The 22,234-nt window shown below is 59.8% G+C and overlaps 3 protein-coding genes across 14 annotated transcripts; 2 read left to right on the top strand and 1 right to left on the bottom strand.

Moving 5' to 3' along the window:
* Positions 1-244: 244 nt before the first annotated feature.
* Positions 245-7,496, top strand: NLRP6 (NLR family pyrin domain containing 6). The gene is made up of 8 exons (XM_039221528.1): positions 245-273; positions 1,027-1,304; positions 1,566-1,604; positions 1,903-3,652; positions 4,487-4,579; positions 5,728-5,898; positions 5,991-6,158; positions 6,627-7,496. The coding sequence occupies exons 1-8, from the start codon at positions 245-247 to the stop codon at positions 6,733-6,735; spliced, it is 2,637 nt and encodes an 878-aa protein (XP_039077459.1). The 3' UTR covers positions 6,736-7,496.
* A 2,081-nt stretch (positions 7,497-9,577) lies between these two features.
* On the top strand, positions 9,578-16,007 carry PGGHG (protein-glucosylgalactosylhydroxylysine glucosidase). 12 transcript variants are annotated; one of them, XM_039221555.1, is made up of 14 exons: positions 9,578-9,654; positions 10,103-10,386; positions 10,689-10,899; positions 10,975-11,410; positions 12,292-12,411; positions 12,845-12,976; positions 13,161-13,272; positions 13,495-13,567; positions 13,662-13,798; positions 13,936-14,069; positions 14,195-14,290; positions 14,436-14,533; positions 14,611-14,822; positions 14,928-16,007. In XM_039221555.1, exons 2-14 carry the CDS (start codon positions 10,128-10,130, stop codon positions 14,981-14,983), a joined length of 2,076 nt encoding a protein of 691 aa, XP_039077486.1. In that variant the 5' UTR covers positions 9,578-9,654; positions 10,103-10,127; the 3' UTR covers positions 14,984-16,007. The 12 variants fall into 12 exon arrangements, with proteins under 12 accessions (XP_039077486.1, XP_039077488.1, XP_039077490.1 ...); XM_039221557.1 differs by having other exon boundaries at positions 14,155-14,290; positions 14,693-14,822; XM_039221559.1 differs by lacking the exon at positions 12,292-12,411.
* Positions 16,008-18,171: 2,164 nt separating this feature from the next.
* IFITM5 (interferon induced transmembrane protein 5) lies at positions 18,172-19,421 on the bottom strand. Its single transcript, XM_039221582.1, has 2 exons — positions 19,161-19,421; positions 18,172-18,683 (listed from the first exon to the last, which is right to left on the bottom strand). The coding sequence occupies exons 1-2, from the start codon at positions 19,350-19,352 to the stop codon at positions 18,471-18,473; spliced, it is 405 nt and encodes a 134-aa protein (XP_039077513.1). The 5' UTR covers positions 19,353-19,421; the 3' UTR covers positions 18,172-18,470.
* Positions 19,422-22,234: the final 2,813 nt, after the last annotated feature.

Genomic DNA, 22,234 nt, shown 5'->3' with positions numbered 1-22,234 from the left:
AATCAAAGGTCACCAGGCAAAACTCTTAAAGGGTGATTGTGCGCATGTGCCACAGTGCCTGAGTCTGGGAGCTTGGTGACTGTTGGACAGGCCTCTCAGCACTGGCTGACCTAGACCACTTGCGCCTGGGGCATGGATGGGGCTGGACAGCTCCCCTAGAACGTGGCTCTGACCAGCCTAGGGAGAGGTAACCTTTCTGATCCCCACATCTGTCCCCAAGTGCTAGTCCTAGGGGCTGGACTCCATGGACCAGCCAGAGGATTTCTGCTCCAGGTGAGTGTTGGCTTTCAGGGCAGTCACTTGAGAATTGGCTGGTCCCAGCCGGTGGGGGCCTCACCTCGTTCTGCTGGCTCCCTGGGGCTTCACACCCCTTATCCACAACTTTCCCCCAATATCCCCCAGGCTCAGGATTCTAGGGACTCAATTTGCACAGAAGGCATCCTTGGAGTCTGTTGCCCACCAGAGACTCAGACTCAGCCTCTGGTGCAAGGCCCTCAGCCTGGGCCACCAAAGGATGCAGTGAGATGGGTATGATGGGGAACTCAGGAACAGTGTGGGCCAGGTGGTAATTGTGGCTCTTTGCCGAGGCAGCTTTGTTCAAGGCTCCGAAGGAAGGGAAGGGAAAGAAGGGGGGAAAGGGCACCTCATCTAGGCTTTTGACCTGACCTAGCCAGGTTTGTGGAAGAACACAGGAAGGGAGGGGCAAAGCAGGAAGGCGCCCCCCTAGCATTTGGGTCAGCAGTGGCCAGCGCCTGCCCCGAGTGACCTCGATTCAAGGCAGTGAGGTCAGAGGCAAAGCCTTGGAGCAGAGCACCACCCTCCACCCCCACTCCTACCCCTGACTGAGGTCCTGGGAGGGAAGAACTACCAAACGTCGGCCTGGAGTCGCCTGGGGAGACGGAGCTGCATCTGAGCCCCTGCCCACTGTGGGTGCCCCAACACTGGTGTTGAGGCTGTGGGGGGCGGCAGGGCAAGGCTGGGGTCACTGTCGTCACACACGTGTTGACCCCGCCCGACCGTCCGCAGCGCGGAGTCCCGTGCCGCCAAAGCCCGACAGCTGCTCCAGGACACGCTAGAGAGGCTGAGCCAGGAGCAGCTGAAGCGTTTCCGCCACAAGTTGCGCGACATGCCAGTGGACGGCCGAAGCATCCCATGGGGGCGGTTGGAGGGCAAGGACGAACTGCACCTCGTGGAGGAGATGGTCCAGTTCTATGGGCCGGAGATTGCCCTGGACGTGACCCGAAGGACTCTGAAGAGGGCGGACATCCGAGACGTGGCAGAGCAACTCAAGGATAAGCTGAAGGGTGAGCGCAGGAAGGAGGGTTGCCGGGGTCCCCGCTCTTCCATCGGCTCCGCCGGAGCGGAGCCTGGGCCTCGGGCCGCCATCCCTCCAGCTTCCGCAGGAAAGTCCCAGAGTGCTCCCGGCCCGAGAGCACTCCATGCACAAATTCAGGAACCCCAGGGCTTGGACCCTGGGCGCTCTCGAGGGGTAGCCCCAACTCCCTACTGTGCCCCCCACGCCCCCCGCACATTCAGCAGGGCCTCACCATGGGTCTCCTTTCCAGGGCTTGGCCCCAGCTCCTTCATGCTGCTCTCCGTGTCCGGTAAGTCTCTCTGGGAGGGAAGCAGAAGACCCAAGGTGTTGGCGGGTGGGGGCAACAGGGGAGAGGGTGTGGTGACCCCCAGGTTTGCAGCACGAGTGTCCTGTATGCCACTCAGAGGTTCCCGACAGCCGGTCCCGGGGAGGAGAGTTGTGTGGGAAGGCTGGCTGGGGAGAGGGGCTGTGGGAAACCAAGACCTGAACCTAGTGGGTTGGGGAACGCCTGGGAGGGTCGGCTGACACAGCCCATTCCATCCTTGTCCTCTACCCCTCCCCCGGTCCCCTCTTGCGGCCCCCGCCAGAGTACAAGAAGAAATACAGAGAGCACGTCCTGCAGCAGCATGCCAAGGTTAAGGAAAGGAATGCCCGCTCTGTGAAGATCAACAAGCGCTTCACCAAACTGCTCATCGCGCGCGAGGAAGCCACACCAGTGGATGGGACTCGGGGACCCACTGAGGAGCCAGGGACCCAGCGTGCTCGGCGCTCCGACACTCACACCTTCAACCGCCTGTTCGGCCGTGACGAAGAAGGCCAGCGGCCTCTGACGGTCTTGCTGCAGGGCCCAGCGGGCATCGGCAAAACCATGGCGGCCAAGAAAATCCTGTATGACTGGGCAGGAGGCAAGCTGTACCACGACCAGGTGGACTTTGCCTTCTTCTTGCCCTGCCGCGAGCTGCTGGAGCGACCGGGCAAGTGCAGCCTGGCCAGCCTGATCCTAGACCAGTGCCCCCACCGCAGCGCGCCCATTGGGCTCATACTCTCTCGTTCCGAGAGGCTGCTCTTCATCCTGGATGGCGCGGATGAGCTGCCCCCGCCGGGGCCCACCGAGGGGGTGCCCTGTATAGACCCCTTTGAGGAGGCAGAGGGCGCACGGGTGCTGAGCGGGCTGATGGGCAAGACGCTGCTGCCTGGTGCCCGCCTGCTGGTGACTGCCCGTGCCACCGCCCCTGGGAGGCTACAGAGCCGCCTGTGCTCCCCGCAGTGCGCAGAAGTGTGCGGCTTCTCCGACAAAGACAAGAAGAAGTTCTTCCACAAGTTTTTCCGGGACGAAAGGGTGGCGGAGCGTGCCTACCGCTCTGTGAAAGAGAATGAGACACTCTTTGCACTGTGCTTTGTGCCCTTCGTGTGCTGGATCGTGTGCACAGTTCTGCGCCAGCAGCTCCAGCTCGGCCAGGACCTGTCTCGCACCTCCAAGACCACTACGTCCGTGTACCTGCTTTTCATCACCAGCCTCCTGAGCTCAGCGCCTGCTGCTGATGGGCCCCAGGTGCAGGGCGAGCTGCGTAAGATGTGCCGCCTGGCCCGTGAGGGCCTCCTTGGGCATAGGGCACAGTTCACTGAGAAGGATCTGGAGAGACTGGAACTTCGCGGCTCTAAAGTTCAGACGCTGTTTCTCAGCAAGAAAGAACTGCCAGGTGTGCTGGAGACTGAGGTCACCTACCAGTTCATGGACCAGAGTTTTCAGGAATTCTTTGCCGCGCTGTCCTACCTGCTGGAGGACAAGGGAAACCTCAGGGCAGCGGCTGACAGCGTAGGGGCGCTTCTCCGGGGGGACACCGAGCTGCGCGGCCACCTCACACTCACCACGCGCTTCCTCTTCGGGCTCCTGAACACAGAACGGGTGCACGACATCAAGCACCACTTCGGCTGCGTGGTTTCAGAGCGTGTAAAGCAGGATGTCCTGCGGTGGATGCAGGACCAGGGCCACCAGGGGGCGGCACCAGAGGGGACCAAACAGACCGAAGCGCCTGAGGACGCTGAGGAGCTGGAGGAGGAGGAGGGCGAGCTCAACTACCCGCTGGAGCTGCTGTACTGCCTGTACGAGACTCAGGAGGATGCCTTTGTGCGCCAGGCCCTGCGTGGCCTCCCTGAGCTGGTGCTGGAGCGCGTGCGCTTCAGCCGCATGGATGTGGAGGTTCTGAGCTACTGCATAAGGTGCTGCCCGGAGGGGCAGGCACTGCAGCTGGTTAGCTGCGGCCTGGTCCCTGCACAGGAGAAGAAAAAGAAGAAGAGCCTGATGAAACGGCTGCATGGCAGCCTGGGTGGCAGCTCGTGAGTCTACGGGGCAGGACTGCCTTGGTTTCCAGGCCCTGGGGAGGGGGCAGCGATGTGTCCAGTGCATGCCAGTGCACCTGAGTGTCCGTCTGAGCAGGGGAAGCCTGTCCCCAGAGGAGGGCAGGACTTCGGGGCTGGTTTTGCCCGCTCCCTTGCAAGGCAGCCTCCTGATGTCCACCTCCTTCCCCAGGGTGTCCTTGGCATGCCAACCCCCAGCTATCCACACCCAGGGCAGACCTCCTAACATGGCCACGTGGCTCTGGAATACTCCATGCCTGCTGTGCCCTGAGCTTTTGCACCTGCTATTTCGTCTACCCAGAATACTCTGTTTGTTGCCTATCCTCAATGCTTTACCAGTCTCCCTCAGCTGGCCTGGGACCCCTCTGGCCCAGAAATGCCCCACTGACCGCTGTATGCCATGACATCCACTCTGCCTATCTCCTTCACCAGACCTTGAGCTCCTTCAGGGCAAGTCTTCTGTGTACATAACTCCAACCTAGCACTTGACCCAGAGCTCAGCATCTGTTGAGATAATGAATGTCAGGATGTTGATAGGCTGGGGCTGGGGACGCCCGCTGCAGGCGCAGGACAGACCCACGTGGGCTGTGGGTGACATGCCCCCCACCTGGACTCCGGCAGACCGCTTCAGCGGGGAGCTGCACGGGGCCACAGATCAGCTGTTGCACTCTGGGTTTGGAGCAAGGAGGGTGGAGGGGTCCCGACTCAGCTTGAGGTGGAGGGCAGAGGTAGCTCTGACACTTCAGGGCCACAGAAAAGAGGGAGGGACTGGAAGGGGACAAGTGGGCTTCACCTTGCCGTCTCTCCTAGCAGTTCACAAGCCGCCATGAAAAGATCCCAGGCTTCTCCATTGCGTTCACTCTTTGAGGCCATGACTGACCAACACTGCGGTCTGAACAGCCTGACGTGAGTGACCATGCCCCCGTGGCCCCCCGGAAGGGATGCAGAGCAGGACCCTCTGGGCAGGGACAAAGGGATAACCCTGTCTGGAAATGGCTGAGGGGACAGACTAAGAGCCTGTGCCTCTGGCATCTTGTGCCGGGGTCTACAGGCTCTGTCCACATAGTGCAGAGGAGGGAGGAGAGGGTGGGGCCCGGGGCTAGGAAGGAGGGTTTGGCCCCAGTTTAAGTGGAAACAGGGTGCAGCTGAGCATTCTGGGGGAGGGATAAAGAAGACCAGAATAAATTTTCCTTCCAAAGGAAGGCTACTAGTTGCTATTGGAAAGTGATGGGCAGTCCCTCTGGACTTTTACAAGCAATGGAGGGAGGTCTTCAGGGCACAGGCTCTGAATCCAGGCTGCCTGCCTCCAAGCCCTTGGGCAAGTCAGTCTGTCTGATCTTTTTCTTCCCCTATGAAATGGAGCTGGTAGATTCTACTTCAGAGGGTTGGTATGAGAGTTAATGTGGCAACGCATGCCCAGCCCTGAGTACATGACCTATCACCAAGCAAGCAGAAAGTAAGAGAAACGGTAGAAGCTAGTACCGGGGGGAAGGGGGGGGCAGATGGTGAGATAGGCACAGCCCTATGGCCATGGTGACATGGTCACTTTGCTTGATATGAGGTTCCAGCAACCTGGAAATAAACATCAGGAGCCAAGAAGGTGATCGACACATTTGGCCCATCAACAAACACTGCCACTAAACTGAATGCGTGGTGTTCACACCACAGCAGTATTTATAATGGCAAAAAAAGGTAGAAACAACACCCGTTGTTAGGGACCAGCTAAATGAATAAGCATGGCCCATCTTGACTCCATGCTCAGCTATCTGCAGTTAAACACATTGACAGTAAAATCTGCATTGGTCCATCCAACAGCTGGCAGAGAATAGTGCCCTAAGGAAAGGTGGAGTGCAATCCAGCACGCACATGCACATATGGCCAAGGCTCCCCAGGGACCCATGTGGTGGGTAACAAAGGACAGGGGAAACTGTTCCTGTTGAACCAGCACCTCTCCAGACCGAGCCTCAGCCACCCACGGAGTGGGCAGTTTGCAGAACTGGGGCAGTGAAGTGGCCAAGGGGACTGAAGACAGACACATGTGCTCTTGGCCACAGGCTGTGCCGCTGCAAACTGTCTGATTCTGTCTGCCGAGACCTCTCCGAGGCCCTGAAGGAGGCCCCCGCCCTGACCGAGCTGGGTCTCCTCCACAACTGGCTCAGTGAGGCCGGCCTGCGTTTGCTGTGTGAGGGCCTGGCCTGGCCCCAGTGCCGGGTGAAGAAGCTCAGGTGAGGGCCTGGCCTGGGAGAGAACAGGGGGAGGGACAAGGTGAGGTAGGGGTGTGGTTCACAGCAGTTCCTGAGGGTCACTGTCCCGCCAGGGTGCAGCAGCCCAGCCTCCAGGAGGTGCTTCAACACCTCATTGGCATGCTCAGTCAGAGCTCAGCGTTGACCACCCTGGATCTAAGTGACTGCCAACTGCCGGAGCTCGCAGTGACCCAGCTGTGTACAGTCCTACAGGACCAGGGATGCCGCCTACAGACCGTCAGGTAGATGCAGGGACAGAAAGGGGCCTGGGGACTCAACCTCTCGACACTGGATTGGGCTGGGTGCCTGGGGACTTCCCCTGGACCCTAAAGAGGAAATCCTTCCAGGGCCCTCCCGAGTGACCACACTCAAACCCAGCCCCTGGAGACCCATGCTCCAAAGTCCGAGCCCCAGCCCTTGGCTTCAATTACTTTGCCAGATCAAATGTCCATCTGTTATCTGGGGCCCATGGCAAGTCTGGGCCAATGATTCCAACACCCTTTTACTCCCCCAAGGGCTCTGACCCCACCCCCAACCCCTGTCCCCAGCCTCTGACACCCCTACTGACCACCTCTGTCACGGCGTGCTTTGGGCACAGCCCAGGCCAACATCCCCGTCACTGCCCCACACTGCTGTCCGGTCACTGTCCCCCAGCCCTGGCCTCAGCTTTCCCAACCAACTCCCACTTCTGTCCTACGCATACGCTACAGTCTGACCTCCGTGGAGCTGAGCAAGCAGTCACTGCAGGAGCTGCGGAAGGTGAAGACAGCAAATCCAGGTCTGGTCATCACACACCCACTGCTGGACAGTCATCCCTAAGCCTCCCACAGGATTCAACTGTGTCCTCTGAGGCCCTGAACGCCAGGAAGAGGACTCTAGTCAGCCCTATGGAATAGACATCCTCATCCCAAGGGCAGAAGGATGTTGCTCTCTGCTCTGGGCAGCTCTTTTGAGCCTGAGGGACCCTGGGCAGGCAGGTAAAAGGCAAGGACACACGTGGTCCCTTACATGGTCAGGGACAGGTCCCAGGACATGCCCTTCCCCCCATACTCTGGGCACAGGTTCTGTCTCTGCTCTCCTAACCCAAACCCCACCACTGCTCCACCCACCTTCCTCTCCTGCACGCCCCCCCAGCCAGCAGATACCCCTAGCGACAATAATGCTGACAGCTCCCAGTCATCAAGCCCCTGCCATGTATTGGCCTTGACCTGGTATGTTCAGTGCAGTGACCCCTTCCCTGATCCCATTCCCATCTGCACTGTGGGCCCCACAACCCCACAGCCCCACAACTCTGCCCTCGGCCACAGGAGATCAAGCAGGGGCTGACCCCTGACCAAAGGTAGACAGGTCATTGTTCTTCCCCAGGAACTTGGGTCCTGGCATTGGAAGTGAAGCCATCCCTGAGGCTGTGTGGTGCCAGCCCAGAGGTGTCCATTTACTGTCTAGGTCTTCAGAGACGGAGACCAGGGGAGAGGGGACACAGCTGCAGCCTGCACTCCAGGTGGGAGACGCGATGGCAGGGGCAGCAAGCAGCCTGTCCTCCAGCCCGTGTGCTGATAATACATTCTCCTTTGGATTCATTGCTGTTGATTTGTGTTGCACGCAGCCAAGCATCCTAACAGGTGCTCACAATCTCTCCTTTGGTCCCCAATCCACCTGTATGGGGTGGGGTTGTATTCTACATTTCTCAGATGAGGAAACGGAGACTCAGGGCTACAGCTTGACAACAGGGAGCTCTGAGGTGAGGCCTGGCTTTGATGGACAAGACTAGCTGGAGGCAGCCCGCCGAATCTTCAGGTCCTCTCTGCTCGACGCTGCAGGGCTTAGGCAGCTCCTGGGATCCCAGTCCAGGTGGGAGAGAAGCATGGAAGTCAGCCCTTTCACTTCTAGGGAGAAATTCCCTTCCATAATTATTGTTCAAGTCTAGTCATTCAGTCCACAAAACAGACAAACCCCTGCCTCCCTGAAACTGGCAGGAAAGGAGAAAATAAACAGGTATAGACAGCAGCCAACAAATGCTTTGGAGGAAAGCAAAGCAAGGCTAAGTGGGAGGAGACCATGGAGCCAAGGTTTCCTGTTACTGGGGATGGGTCTGGGGAAGTCTAAGTGAGGACAGAAAGGAAGTGAGGCATCAAGCCCTGAGGATACCTTGAAGGAAAGTGTTCCACGCAAAGGAATGGCAGGTACAAAAGCCATGAAGAGGAGCGTCTTGGTCAGCTCAGGCTGTTAGAACAAAATACCACAAACCGGGGGACTTATCAAACACAAATTTATTTCTCCGGAGGCTGGGATGTCCAAGGTCAAGATGCCAGTCAATCCAGTGTCTGACAAGGACCCTCTTCCTGTTTGCAGGGCACTGATCTCTTGCTGTATCCTCACAAGGTGGAAAGAACAGGCTAGCTCTCGGGCCTTTTCCTGCAAGGGCTCTAACCCCACTCCTGAGAGCTCTTTTTTTTTTTAGTTTTTTAATATAGTTTATTTTTGAGACAGAGCGAGACAGAGCACAAGTGGGAGGGGGAGGAGCAGGGAGAGAAGGAGATACACAGAATCTGAAACAGGCTCCAGGCTCTGAGCTGTCAGCACAGAACCTGATGCGGGGCTTGAACCCACCAACAGCGAGAGCATGACCGGAGCTGAAGTCGGACGCTTAACTGACTGAACCACCCAGGCGTCCCAAGAGCTCTTGATCTAATTACCTCCCCAAAGCCCCACTTCCAAAATGGTCGCACTGGGGATGATTTGAAGGGATGATCTGGGGACAAACAGACACATTCGGTCCATAACAGGGCACATGCTTGGACTACTGCAGAGGCAGCAAGGAAGCCAAAGCAGCAGCACTGGCCTAGGAGAGCTGCCAGGTGGGAGGGGGAGGGGGGGAATCAGGGATGCTAGCTGGCCTGCCCTCGGGGTGGGGGTGAGCAGCACTGCAGGCTTCGGAGCAGAAGGCACATCTGACCCACCCGCTCTCAGGGTGTCTGTGGCTCTGTGCTAACAAGGCCATATAGGGCAGAGCGGAAGCAGGGCTTGTGGACTGTGTGTCCAAGAGGCGGGCTTGGTCTCAGAGGTCGCAGGGCTGCAGTAGGGACGATGGAGCTGACAAATCCCAGAAATGGGGAACAACAGAATTTGTAGATGGAAGTGGGTGTGGGGACCCAGGGAGCCTGAGCGGCTGGACAGGTGGAGTCACCGTCACCAACACTGGGAGAGGGCGCGAGAAGAGCAGGTTTCCAGGGACTTGTTGGGTCTGAATGTCTCCGGCTGGGCCCAGTGGTCAGAGCACAGAGACCTGGGTCAGGCCAGGGGCCAGAGGGCCCAGGAGGGGGATGGAGCCTGAGGGTACAGGCTGGGCTGGGCTGGGCAGAGGCAGAGCGGGGGCAAAGGGAAGGCCTTGGCGGGAGAGGGACCGCCAGGCGCCACCTCCCGGTAAGGGGGAGGCTCGGGAGCTCACGGAGAGACAGGGAATCGCGCACCAAAGGGCCCTGCCCCCTCACAACCATCCTTCGACCCCATCTTAGAGGCCAGAGTTCAAACTGTGCGGCTCCCGCAGCTTCCCTAAGAGGCCACCTGGGTGCCAGGGGCACCGGGTCGGGCAGCACTCGGGCCAGCGCGGCCGCCTCCCAGCTGCTCCGCCCTGTGGGGCCCGGGGGCGGGGACCGCGGGGCCTTCCGGCGGAGACGGCGCCTCCCAGACTTCTCGCTCCGGCCTGGAAGGCCAGAGCCTGGGGACACACCCGCTTCGGTGAGCCCCCCGAAACCCTCCCCAATCCTGGGCCCGCTCCTCCAGCCGGCGACGGCGATGGGACGGCGCTCCTGCACACACCCCGCCCCTCCCCCAGATCCGGAAGACTGAGGCCTCCTCACTCCCCACTAACAGGTCTGAGCTTGTGGGGGCGGCTTGGAGAGAGCTGGAAGGGTTCGAACTGAGGTCTGAAGGTGGAAGTCTGGGGACTCAGTTGGGTCTCTGGAGATCAGTATCAGGCGGGTTGAGCATCTCGGGGTTGAAGGTGTTTCCAGCTGTGGCTCAAAACTGAGGGCTGTGGAAAATCAGGGCTGCACAAGTGGCCCACACCCCTTGCCACCAGCTGTCAGAGGCATCAGCCGAGTTCCAGTGGGTGCTTTGGGGTTCACAGTCAGAAGAGGGAAGAAGCCCAGCCAATTGTGGGGGCCCCTGACTCCCCCTTTCCCAGGCCACTCTGCTGAGCAAGCCTTGCCATGGAGGGTGCCAGCGAGGACCCCACCGTATTCAGTGCCCATTCTCTACCCAGTGACCCTCGGCTCTTGGCCACCGTGACCAACACATACTTGGGCACACGTGTGTATCATGACACACTGCATGTGAGTGGCGTGTACAATGGGGCTTGCGGGGATACACACCGGGCCGTTCTGCCTAGTCCCCTCAACGTCCAGCTGGAGGCCCCTGCAGAAGCAGGAAATCAGCTGACCAAGACCTTTGCCCTGGACACTAACACAGGTAGCCACCACGGCCCCACTCCCCCACACCTGAGGTGAGCGGTCCAACTAACAGCTGTCCCATCCCAGCACCTCCTAACTCAGGATGCTTGGTTCACAGGGAAAAGGAGGGCTTCAGCCCCGGAGGACCTCCCGGCAGGCGCGTGGGGCCCTCTGCGCAGCCACAGCTTCCCAGATGGGGCAGCTGGAGCTCAGAGGGTGGATGCACCTTATCTAGGGGCTGGTAGCTTTGTAACTGTCCTCAGTGGCCCTAAAACTGTCCTCAGCAGGCGAGTTGCCCTGACTCCCTCTGCCCCTCCCCAGGCTCCTTTCTGCATACTCTAGAGGGCCCCAGCTTCCGGGCCTCCCAGCGCATCTACGCCCACCGCATGCTGCCTCATGTCCTGGCTTTCAGTGTGTCCATCACTCGCATGGCCAGGGAGAGCCAGCCCATTACGGTGCTGCTGCAGTCAACCTTCTCCCCAGAAAGCCCGGACCTTCACCTGCATCTGGGTCCTGACTTCCAGGGAGCCAGGTGAGGAGGCCGTCAGGGCTGGCCAGGTAGACCAAGGAGGGAGCTGGCCCCTTAGACACGGCCTCACTCTTGCAGGTACCTTTATGGCCACACACTCACCCCAGAGCAACCTGGGGGGCCGCAGCAGGAGGTCCACATGCTGTGGACACCAGTGCCCCCAGCCCTGACCCTTGGGGAAAGCGAGGACGACCGGACCTGGGAGTTCCTGACCGTGGTGGGCAGCAGCCAGGCTGAGGCCCAGGACTGCCTCACGGAGGCCCTGCAGCTGCAGGCGGGGACCACTCTGTACACTGCTCATGCCCGGGCCTGGGCTCAGCTCTGGGCTGGCTGTGGCCTGGACGTGGTGGGGCCCCTACCCCTGCGCCAGGCCCTGCGTGGTGCCCTCTATTACCTGCTCAGTGCCCTGCCGCAGCCGGGGGCCCCAGGGTACACCAGCCATGGCCTCAGCCCCGGGGGTCTGTCCAATGGGAGCAGAGACGAGTGCTACTGGGGCCACGTCTTCTGGGACCAGGTACGTCCTAGTCCATCTCCTGCCACACAGCATGCGCAGGTGGGGCGGCTCACAGGCACGGGGGCCCCGTGGCTACAGGCACAGACATGGCTGCTAACTCTGCCCTACCTGGGATGGAGGCTGTGACTGGGGAACCACAGAGGCCAGGGCAGAAGGGGAGCCTTCCTGGAGGAGGTGGGATGTTGAGGACTTTGGTGGAAAAGAGTGATTCAGGCAGAGGGGCCAGAAGGTACAAGCACTAGAGCTCAGAAGGTGCACAGCATCTGGCCAGGGCAACAAGGGCCCTCACCAGGGCACGAGGAGCAGCTGCAGGGGGACTGCGGGAGCTTGGGAGTCACACTGACAGAGGTGGAGTCTGGCTGCTGAGCAGAGCATGGGTAGAGGAGGATGAGGCCTCAGACAGGAGTGGGAGCCAGAGAGGCTGGGACTTGGTGGACACTGAGCACGGGAGGGGCCCAGAGTGCTCCTCCTCAGCAGCCAATGCTGTGGCCCACTCTGGTGAGGCTTAGAGAAGCTGAGTCACTCACTAGGTCAGGCAGCTAGTGAGCAACGGAGCAGGCTCCCATCCAGGCCGCCCGTGCCCAGATTCTGGCCTGAGCTCGAGGGCAGACCCAGAGGCCCGCTGGGGAGGGGAAGTGCTGTGCCGGGGACCAGACTTGAGGTGCATTTGGTGTGGAGACTGGGCCATGGGATAGGCAGGTGTGGACAGCCCAGGATGGACCCAGGGTGGGCAGCAGAGGAAGAAGCTGGAAGGAGACGGGGGGCTGTTGGAGAGGCAGCATGGGACGGTGCTGACTCTGGCCAGGGCAGAATGTGGGCGGACAGGGGAGAGAGAAGAGAGCGAGACCTCCTGAACAAGGGGCCCTTGGCTGTGCTCTCAGGATCTCTGGATGTTCCCAAATATCCTGATGTTCCACCCGGAGGCCGCCAGGGCCCTCCTGGAGTACCGCATCCGGACACTGGGTGGGGCCCTAGAGAATGCCCGGAGGCTGGGCTATCAGGTGAGGGGGACCTGGGCACCCACCCTACCGGACCCCCATAAGGGTCTGGTGTCCCTACATCCCTCCTAGGCCTGCACCCCTCACCTCAAGTTCCTCTCTGGGTGGGGCTAGGATTCCCAGGTTCTTACACAGGCTCAGCAGCACCCAGCCTGTGCCATATGGGTAGGAAGAACAGCCTGGCCGGGGCCCAGCTAGGGTCCCATTACTGTCCTGGCCCGGGGTCAACACACAGGGGAAACTGGGCAGAAGCCACCTGGCCTATTATGGGGACGCGCACTGGGTACTCAGAGCCTGCAGGCCCCCATGAGGGCACCCGGACGGTCAGTGCCTCTCTCTGTCCTCCTTGGCTGAAGGCTGAGTATTGGGAAACGGGCTACCCCTGCGCCCCCACACTCAGAACCGTCAGGTCTGCTCCACTCCCCCGACCCCTCAGGGAGCCAAGTTTGCCTGGGAGAGTGCGGGCTCTGGTCTGGAGGTGTGTCCAGAGGACATTTATGGGACCCAGGAAATTCATATAAACGGAGCTGTGGTGTTGGCCTTCCAGCTCTACTACCACAGCACCCAGGTGAGGCGTCAGCATGCCTACCAGGTAGGACCACCCCCCTAATGTGGCCATGACTTCCTGCCTGGAGCCAGGCCTTCACTTCTGGGCACTCCGAAGAGTGGGTACTGACAAGACAAGCAGTGACCAGTGAGAATCACAGTCACGGATGGCATGGCCTCTGTCCCACCCTCTCCTGCTCCTCCAGGACTTGCAGCTCTTCCGAGAGGCTGGTGGCTGGGACGTGGTCAGGGCTGTGGCTGAGTTTTGGTGTAGCCGTGTGGAGTGGAGCCCTGAGGAGAAGAAGTACCACCTGAAGGGTGAGGGCATGGGGAGGGTGGGATAGTCATGGGGAGAGGTTGGTTATGGGGGGAGGAGAGGCATGGACATCCGTGGCAGGGAGAGTGGATGGCCACAAACTGGTGGGCCAGGTGGATGCTCCTCGGCTCAGCGTGTGATCTCTGGCCCTACACTGGCCACTGGCATCAGGAGCGGATCCCTAAGACCCTGCACTTAGCACCGTCTTGCACTTGTGTGCCCAGGAGTCATGCCCCCTGACGAATACCATTCAGGGGTCAACAACTCCGTGTACACCAATGTCCTGGTCCAGAACAGGTGAGACCCAACACCTTTGCCCAAACTTCCACTGTGCAGGGAGCCAGCCTGGAGGGCTAGGGCTAGAGCCCCCTCTCCCTGCCTCTACTCCTAGCCTGCGGTTTGCTGCTGCCCTGGCCCAGGACCTGGGTCAACCTGTCCCCAGCGAATGGCTGGTAGTGGCTGATAAGATCAAGGTGCCCTTCGACCCAAGGCAGAACTTCCACCCTGAGTTTGACGGCTACCAGCCTGGTGAGTGTACTCGGAGCTGCCTTGGGACCCCTTCACCCCCCCACCAACAGGACCGGCATCCACCCTGGATGCCCCCAACCTGACTGAGTAGTTCCCGCTCAGTCGCCTCCCCGTCAGCAGCGCCTGTCCCTCCACAGGAGAGGAGGTGAAGCAGGCAGATGTTGTGCTCCTGGGATACCCCATCCCTTTCCACCTGAGTCCTCACATTCGCAGGAAAAACCTAGAGATTTATGAGGCTGTGACATCCCCAAAGGGCCCTGCCATGACTTGGGTAAGGAGACTGCAGGGTGTAGGGTGGCGGTCCTCACAGTGGCCCCAACCCTTCCTCACTAGCTTCAGTCTTCCCTCCCATGCAGTGGGCTTCAGCCCAGCATGACCCCTGGTCTCTGGCCCCAGAGCATGTTTGCTGTGGGATGGATGGAGCTGAAGGACCCATGGCGGGCACAGGACCTCCTGGAGAGGAGCTTGGCCAACATCAGGGAGCCCTTCAAGGTCAACTCACATGCTGACTCCACCAGCCTCAGGGTGGGGGAGGGAGGGGTCACCGCAGGGTCAGGACCCTTCTGGGAGCAGGGCCAGCAGCCTCACGGGGCCCGTGTCATGGGAGTCCAGGCACTAACTACCTTGCCATGGGCAGGTGTGGACAGAGAATGCAGATGGGTCTGGCGCTGTGAACTTCATGACGGGCATGGGGGGCTTCCTGCAGGCAGCACTCTTTGGATTCTCAGGGTTCAGGTGAGTGCAGCGCTGACAGAGAGCACCCTCAAGCCCCTTACCTTTCCACTCCTCATGAAACTCTCCCCTCCCCCCAGGATCACAGGGGCTGGCATGACCTTCGACCCCATGTGTCTGGCAGAGATCTCTGGGGTACGCATGTATGGCATCTCTTACCAGGGGAACAAGCTTGACTTCTCCTTCTCCAAGGACTCTGTGACAATCGAGGTTAAGACCAGGGCAGGGCCCTGGGCCCCCCTGCTGGAGGCTGAGCTGTGGCCATTGCACACTCGACTCCCCCTGCCCCCAGGTAGGCCACCTCCCCAGACTCACCCAAGGGTGCAGAGCATGTGACCTCCCCACAGTAACCGCCCAGGTGTGTGCCCCCACTCAATACGCGCCCCTCTCCCTGCAGGGCACAAAGTCTCCTTTCCTTCCTCAGCTGGACGGATACAAAGATCACTCTCGTAGGAAGCAGAGGCAGCAAGTGCTTCTCCAAGAGTTTCCTAGGAGCATTTTTGGAAGACATTAGACACCTGCCCCCGTCCTGTGGGACACCGTTGGGTCCTTCATCCCCCATCAGTTCCCTTGCCCTGACGCTGTCTTGGGCGCTGCACCTGACTGATCAGGGCTTCAAGCATGTCTTGGGTCCTCCCATCTGCCCATTCCCTCTGTGGGTGCCCCTAACTGACTTCACCCCTCCTCAACACCCTCCTCAATACCCTCTTGGTCTGCTGAGCCCCTCCTTCCCGCCCATTCTCCAACCAGCACCCAGGCTCACAGGCTCCAGAGAAAGTCTGAATTCTTTGGCCCAAAGTTCAAGAAGGTCTGCCTCCAGCCCCTCCCCCAATGGCCTCCTCAGCCACGTCTGTGCTGACGCGGGCTGCACCTGTCCCTCCCCCAGGGTGCTGCAGGGCGGGTTGGGGACATGGCTGCCTCTCTGCCAAGAAGGCAGAAACAGGTGCAGGCCTCAGTGCAAAGGATGGCAGGGGTGGGGGCATGAGGCAGAGTGCTCAGTCCTCTGCAGAATTCCTCGGAACTCATTCACAGACCAAAAAGGAACTCATGGGGTCAGGCGTGGTGGGGTCGAGGTGCTCTCAGGCGGTCATGGGGACTCTGCATCCTCAGTCCTTGACTCCTCCAGCCTCTGGGCCACTTCAGTGAGGTTGGATGGTCTCCGTCACAGGCCTTTCCTCAGCCAAGAAGAGAGGGGTGTGGGGTGCAGAGCAAGACCCTACATCTTCCCTCTGACCAGCCAGAAGCACTGGGGCCAAGTGTGCATGGGTTCAAGGCCACAGGCCTGGGCCCATCTGTCCCGACAGGCTGCCCATGGCAAGAGGCTCTGCTCAGCCTCTCCCCTGGGGGCCTCAGCCTCCCCAGCTGGCACTTCCAACTTGGGTCCTTGGGAATTTCTCAAGAGTGAAGTGAGATGGTACCTGCTGCCAAAATTTTGGTGAGGGCCTGAGGAATTAAAGTTCCATTCCGAGAAAAGTTTGTCTGCTGTCAGAAGCTGGTATGCTCCTTCCTTCTGAAAGCAAGGGCTGCATAATGGGTGGAGTCGGATCATGAAGCACAGGGACCTTCTCATTTAGAGCAAGCAGGTGGGCCAGCCACTCTCCTTTGCTCTCACTTCACTCTGGCAAAGCCCTGTGCTCTCTCTGTTCTCAGAGGAGCGTTAGTGCAGGTTTTCCAAGAAGCAGACACCGGGCAGACAAGCTATAAGGGACAAAGCCATGTGAGGGAGAGGGGGGAAGGAGGGTGGCTGAAGGCGTCGGGGATCCCGAGGCTCATCTCTGGGTAACTGCAGGGAGCAGCACATGGGAAGAAGGGTGGCCCCCAAGGGAGCATAGCCAGCCAAGCTATAGAGCAGCATGCATGTTGTGCAGGTTCCCAAGCCACCAGAGAACAGAGCCAGCACCTTGATAGGGCTTGCCCAGCTGCCCACGGGCTCTCCCCCAACTGCTGGCTATGTGGCAAGGCCAGAGTAGATCTGCTGACATAAGGCATGGTGGCTGGGGACCATCCCAGCAGAGCAGATGCTTATCTTTGTGGCCCTGGAGCCAGATGTGGGTGCAGACATCAGGTGGGGCAGTAGGTGGCCCTGTGTGTACAAGCCATGTATATATGCAGTCCTCAGTACACATAGTGAGGGGACCCTCTGAGGGGGCTGTGGCAGTACCAGTGTGCTGGCATGGCTGGTCAACGGTCCGTGGCAGACAGCTACCTAAACTTGGTCAGGATCCCTCAGCCTAGCCAGGAGACAGCCTGGGGACAGGGAGGGCTACTGGTGACCTTCCCCCATGCCTGCCTTGACCACACTCTATGCCCTCAGCACCTGGGCACAGGCCAGACAGTCTCTGTTCCCCTCAGCAAATGGGACAGCTGACCATCCCATGCCCAGAGACGTGAACCTGGCCACACACAAGTTGATGCCAACTACTCCCAACCTATGCATCCAGCACAGGTCACTCCCTTCTTGAGTTCCAGGTTTGGCACGCTCTCTCCATCCTGGTCCAAGCTCTGGCACACTGCTCTTGTCTGTGGCGCAGCACGGGACCAGCCACAGCCTGGGCCAGGGCACCAGAGGCAGCTCACACCCCTACCCGCAGGGGCCAGCTTGGAGCAGCACACGCTCCAGCAGACAGCTGGGCCACTGCTGCAGTGCCACGAGAACACCGTCCCTGTGGGGACACCATGGAGTCAGCCGTGGAAGTTGTCCGCTGTCACAGGACAAGAGGGAACTCTGAGGCTCTAAGTACAGCAGCTAGACAGACCCCCATGCCCAGTCCAGGCAGATGGCTAGGCAAAGGGGGCTCCCTGGGTGGGGAAGGAACCCTGGGTGGGGAAGGGACCCTGGGTGGGGAAGGGACCCTGGGTGGGGTGCTCCAAACCCTGAGCCGCCCGGCAGTTAAGGCCCCTGCAATTAGCCTGCCCTGTCATTGGACCAGCCACACAGGGTGTGTGCATGTGCTTAGCAACCTCCCTTGCCAGGCTCCGCTGGTTTCTGGGAAGGGGTGGAGCGCCGAGGATGCTCAGAAAGTGTCCTCACTCCCAGTTTCCTCCCTCTGCCCAAGCGTGTGTCTGTGTGATACATGTGTGCATGGGTGACAAGGACATGCCTGTGTGCTTGTGTGTCTTTGTGCCCAGCCCCACTACCCAAGGGAGGGAGGAGACCCACTGTGGGGACTGAGGTTTCTCAGAGTGCAAAGAATGCAGGGGTCACAGGGACAGACAGGGTGACTCAAAGAAGGAGGCTGGCCCTCACCCAACCCACTGACAGAAACACACAGGGTGAGGACCCCAGATGTCCCCCCAGGGACTCCCACTTAACGCATGTGTACACACATGGGTAAGAGCACACATGTTCTGGAAGAGGGGCCGCTAAACCACAGTGCCCAGTAAGGCAGCAGAGATCAAAAGCCTGAGTTCCCAAACTTCATTCTAAAATACTCAGGCGCCTCCACCCCAGAAGCCACAAGCCACCCAGCGCCTGAGTGAAGGGGACAGTCGGGGAATGGCTCAGCAGAAGGAACAGGTCATCCCACCACCCTGCTGTGGTCAGTCCAGGGGAATTTCGCTTGCATGGTCCCCAGGGTAGCTCCCCTCAGGAAGAAATCCTCCCCCACCCCTGCAAGAAACCCAGGAGACACATTGTGGAACAAGGCGCTTTAATTGTGAAACCAAGGCTGAGTCTGGTGAGTGGAGCAGGGGGTTCTGGGCTGGGGGCACGGAGTCAGGGGGCCGGGGCCACTGGGGTTGGAGTCAGGCCACCGGGGTCCAAACGAGGGATCTTCAGGGTCGGCATTAGGTGCCCAGGCTGGGGTGGGAAGAGTGGGCATCAGACCCTAAGGTGGAGTCAGGGTCCCCGGGGCTCAGGGTGGAGTTCCTGGGGCAGTGCCCTGGGGGTTGGCCCTGGCGTCAGGGTCAGTGGGTCAGGATGAGGACAAGGCCCAGCCTGTCAGTCATAGTCCGAGTCGTCGAACTTGGTGCTAAAGAAGGCGGCAGAGTCCTTGGCCAGCCGGGACAGGTGCAGGGCACCGGTGACCACCAGCGCCAGGAGCAGGAGAGGCGGCACCAGTGCCCACATCGTGGCCAGGATGTTGTAGCACTTGGCCTTGGAGCCAAAACGCCGGGCTGCCTCCAGGTCTCCAGCCACCTTCTGATCTCGGGCCTGCGGACCAGTGGCAGGGCCAGGTCTCTACGCGCGCTGGGGGCCCTGCCTCCTGCTCCTCCCACTCCAGCCACGACCCAGGCCAGCAGGGGCCTCTGGGGACCCTCTGTGGGCGGGGAGTCCTGGGACGCTGGGAACCCCTAGGAACGAAGCCAGGAGGGGCCTTGTTCACAGGAGCCCTCAGCACGGGAACAGCCGTGTGGCGAAAGAGAAGCCCTCGCGAAGAAGACCCTTGGGAAGCCGCCCCCAACTCTGCGCTCTTTTGCATGGACTAGACCCCCTCTCCCCCAGGACAAGCTCTTCGTTGAGGGAACCGACTGAAGAGCTCATCCAGCGTCTCGCTAACGGAGGGGCCCTTTCACAAGTGGCCCCCTTTGGAGAGCCCCTCCACCCCCCCAACTTGACAAGCACTCCCTCCCCCCACGAGCCCCTCTAACCCTCCGGACGAGCGACCCCCACCCCTCCCCACCAGCCCACCTTGATGGAGTAGGCCAGCGCCAGGAAGCCAAGGCAGCACAGGTTCAGGTAGAGGGTGCTGAACACCGACCAGATCAGGTGGTCTCGAGGTGGGGGTCGCGGCGCCCCCACCGTAAGGGTCGTGTGGGAGGCGCCGTCCGCTTTTCGGGGAGCCGGGGCCCGGGGGTCCTCGCGGGGGTACGACGTGTCCATGGGTTCCAGCGCCGTCGCCTCCTCGCTCGGGCTCCCGCTTCGAGGGTGGGCGCCAAGGCCGCTTATAGCCCCGCCGCTGCCCGCTAAATATAACGACAAATTGCAGCCCCGAGCAGCCGAGAGCTCGGCCCCGCCCCGCCCCGCCGCCCCCCTGCCGCGGGAGCCCCGCCCCCGCCCCGGGAGCCCCAGCCGGACAGCTACCCCGGGCCCGGGGAAGGAAGGGGCGTGCGCCGGCTGCAGACTGCCCCCCCCCACCCCGGAGCTCCTGCCCCGAGGCCCGAGGTGCCACCTCGGGGCTGTGTGTGGGTCCAGGGTTGGAGACCCCCGGGCTTGGGTTCTATCCCCAGAACCCAGGGCTCAGGCGCTGCCCGCATCACTGCGGTCAGGTCACCGCGTCCAGCCTCGGGGGTTACAGAAGTCGCTGCCCATGTGCTGGCGAGAGGAGAACAGGGCTGGGGCATGTTAGGGGGTCAGCCGCAGGAGTCCCCAGCACCGGCTGTACCATTGCTGTCAGGTGCTGCAGTGACCTCTCTGATCTGCTGTGGGCCTGCCCTCTTCCGTGTGGGCAGGCAGCTGCTTCTCAGCCTCCTTGGCTGGCTACTCCTGCCCTCGCGAAAACTCAGAAGTTCGGAGGGATGAGCTCAGGGCTGTTTTGCTCTCCCTCTGGAAGGTCCAGCAGCCTCCCGGCTTTGAATGCCATCTGCATTTACATCACAAGAACAGACTTTGCTGCTGAATCCCAGATTCCAATACTTAAGTGCCTATCCTGGGAAGAGGGCTTTCAGGAAGGTTTCCGACCTAACTTTTCCTAGAGACCACAGGTTCTTGTCCCCCAAACTCCTGTCTTCATCAGTTGGAGTCGTTACAACAAAGTACCATAGATTGAGTGGCTTACAAACGGCAGATTTATTCCTCCTGGTGCTGGAGGCCGGAGGTCAGATCAGGTGCCAGTGTGGACAGATTCTGGTGAGACTGCCCTCCTGGTGGCCTATGGCCAATTTCTCATGGTGTGCTCCCATGTTGGGCAGGGCTGGAGAGCTCTGGGGGTGTCTTTTATAACAACACTAATCCTATCAGGAGGCCCCACCCTCGTAACCCAGTTAACTGCCAAAGCCCCCACTTCGTAATACCATTACTTTGGCCATTGGGATTTCAACAAATAAATTGTGGGGGACGCATTCAGTCCATTGCTCTCCCTCTGCCCCGTCTCCCAGCTCAAGTGATGGGGACTCCACCTATCCAGCTGTTCAGGCGAAAAGCATTGGCTTACCCCCCTTCCTCTGTCATCCACACCAAGTCCATTTGGCCCCATCTCCTGGGGGCATGCAGAGTGTCATCACCCTGTGATAAGTGACCTCTAAGACTAGGTCACTCCCTCCCCCCCACTCTTCTCAATACTGCATCAAAAGAAGACAGGTTACACCCTCTCTCTGCTCAGAAAACTGCAATGGCTCCCACCTCACTCCAAGTGAGATCCAAAGTCATTGCAGTGGCTAGCAAGGCCCTGTCCGCTGTACAGCAGACCCCGAAGAGATCTGTGTGTAGGATGCTTCACAGGAAGGTTATTGGGCTCAAGCCCTTGGAAGGGATGGGATGAAGCAGGGTGGGGCAGAAGAAGGGGAAGCCAAGCTGCAGTGAAGCTCAGTGAAGACCTGAGCTGGCCCTCAGGTTCTCTGGAGCTGGATGGCCCTTAGCAGATGTCCAAAGCTGGGACAGGTCTGGACACTATTGTGTTGATGAGACATGGGAAGCAGGATACCTCTCAGAGGACGTTTGATCCCCCAGACGCTGAGGCAGTGAGCCCTTCCTTCCCGATAGTGCAGCTGAATGTGCATCGTGGTGTTGGCCACAGTGCACTTCTTGAGCTGCTCATGTGGGTTTCTTCATGTATGTTCTGGGGCAGTTTTTCCAGGATCTCAGTAGTCTCCTCATCCTGAGGGAACTCAGAAGGAGGTGAGTGGAAAAGAATCTGTCTTCTGCTGCTGCAGCTGGTCTCGGGGCCACACAAAACCGATTGTCTCTCTCCTCTGGAATCCATCCTGCATTCACCTCACTCTTGACCACCACCTCTGCTAGGCCCAGCAGATTCCTGTGTGGTGTGACCTCTTCTCTGGCAGACCTGGGGCCCGGTCACCATGCTCCTCCTGGGGCAGGAATGCTGCACATGCCCATTTACCATCAAAACTAGTCAAGAGGGAATGTGTTCCCCATCCCCATGTAGAGCAGCAGCCCTCCCTTGTCTTGAGGACCGGAATCAAGTGGCCCTGTCTGTGGCCCTGCTGTGAGAAAACCAGTGTCCAAGTGGCATCTAGAGCCATTAGGGCAACCATACCTTGTTTGGTCATGTGATGGAAGCTTTCCCACTTTGGAAAACAGAACTTCTGAACCCAAAGAGCCCACCCACAGTAGCAGGATGGAACATGTGTGTGTGTCGAAAGGCAGAACCACCACCCTGCCCTTGGGCCCTGCATTCTACCCTGTGCACTCTACCCATGACTACCCAGCACTTCGTGTATTTCTTTGATCTGGTGGCTAACTTGAGCCAGGAAGCAATGCCCACCTTCTGGATCATCAACTCTGCTCTGCTTGCTCAAGTGGGTAGCTCAAGTTGGGTGTGCTACTAGTAGACCTGAGCCTGTGTACCCAACATGGAGTATGATATACATTAGGGGACCCTGTATCAGGCTCAACACTCTAAAACCCTGGGAGGTGCCACTTGAGGACTGAGAATAGGGAAGGAAACCACACCTGGAATACATTGAATACTGTGCGGGAAGGGTTCAAAGAAAGTAACTGGCGTGCAGCTGTGCTCCGAGGAGCCATTCCCTTCCCGTGGATCTTCAGGACACCCTTGAGTGAGGGGGTATATAGAGCATTAGACT

This window comes from Hyaena hyaena, unplaced genomic scaffold (genome assembly GCF_003009895.1).
Source record: "Hyaena hyaena isolate Hyena2069 unplaced genomic scaffold, ASM300989v1 scaffold_989, whole genome shotgun sequence".
NCBI lineage: Eukaryota > Metazoa > Chordata > Mammalia > Carnivora > Hyaenidae > Hyaena > Hyaena hyaena.
The sequence above is the reverse complement of the archived record's forward strand: the minus strand, read 5'-3'. Positions and strand labels throughout refer to the sequence as shown.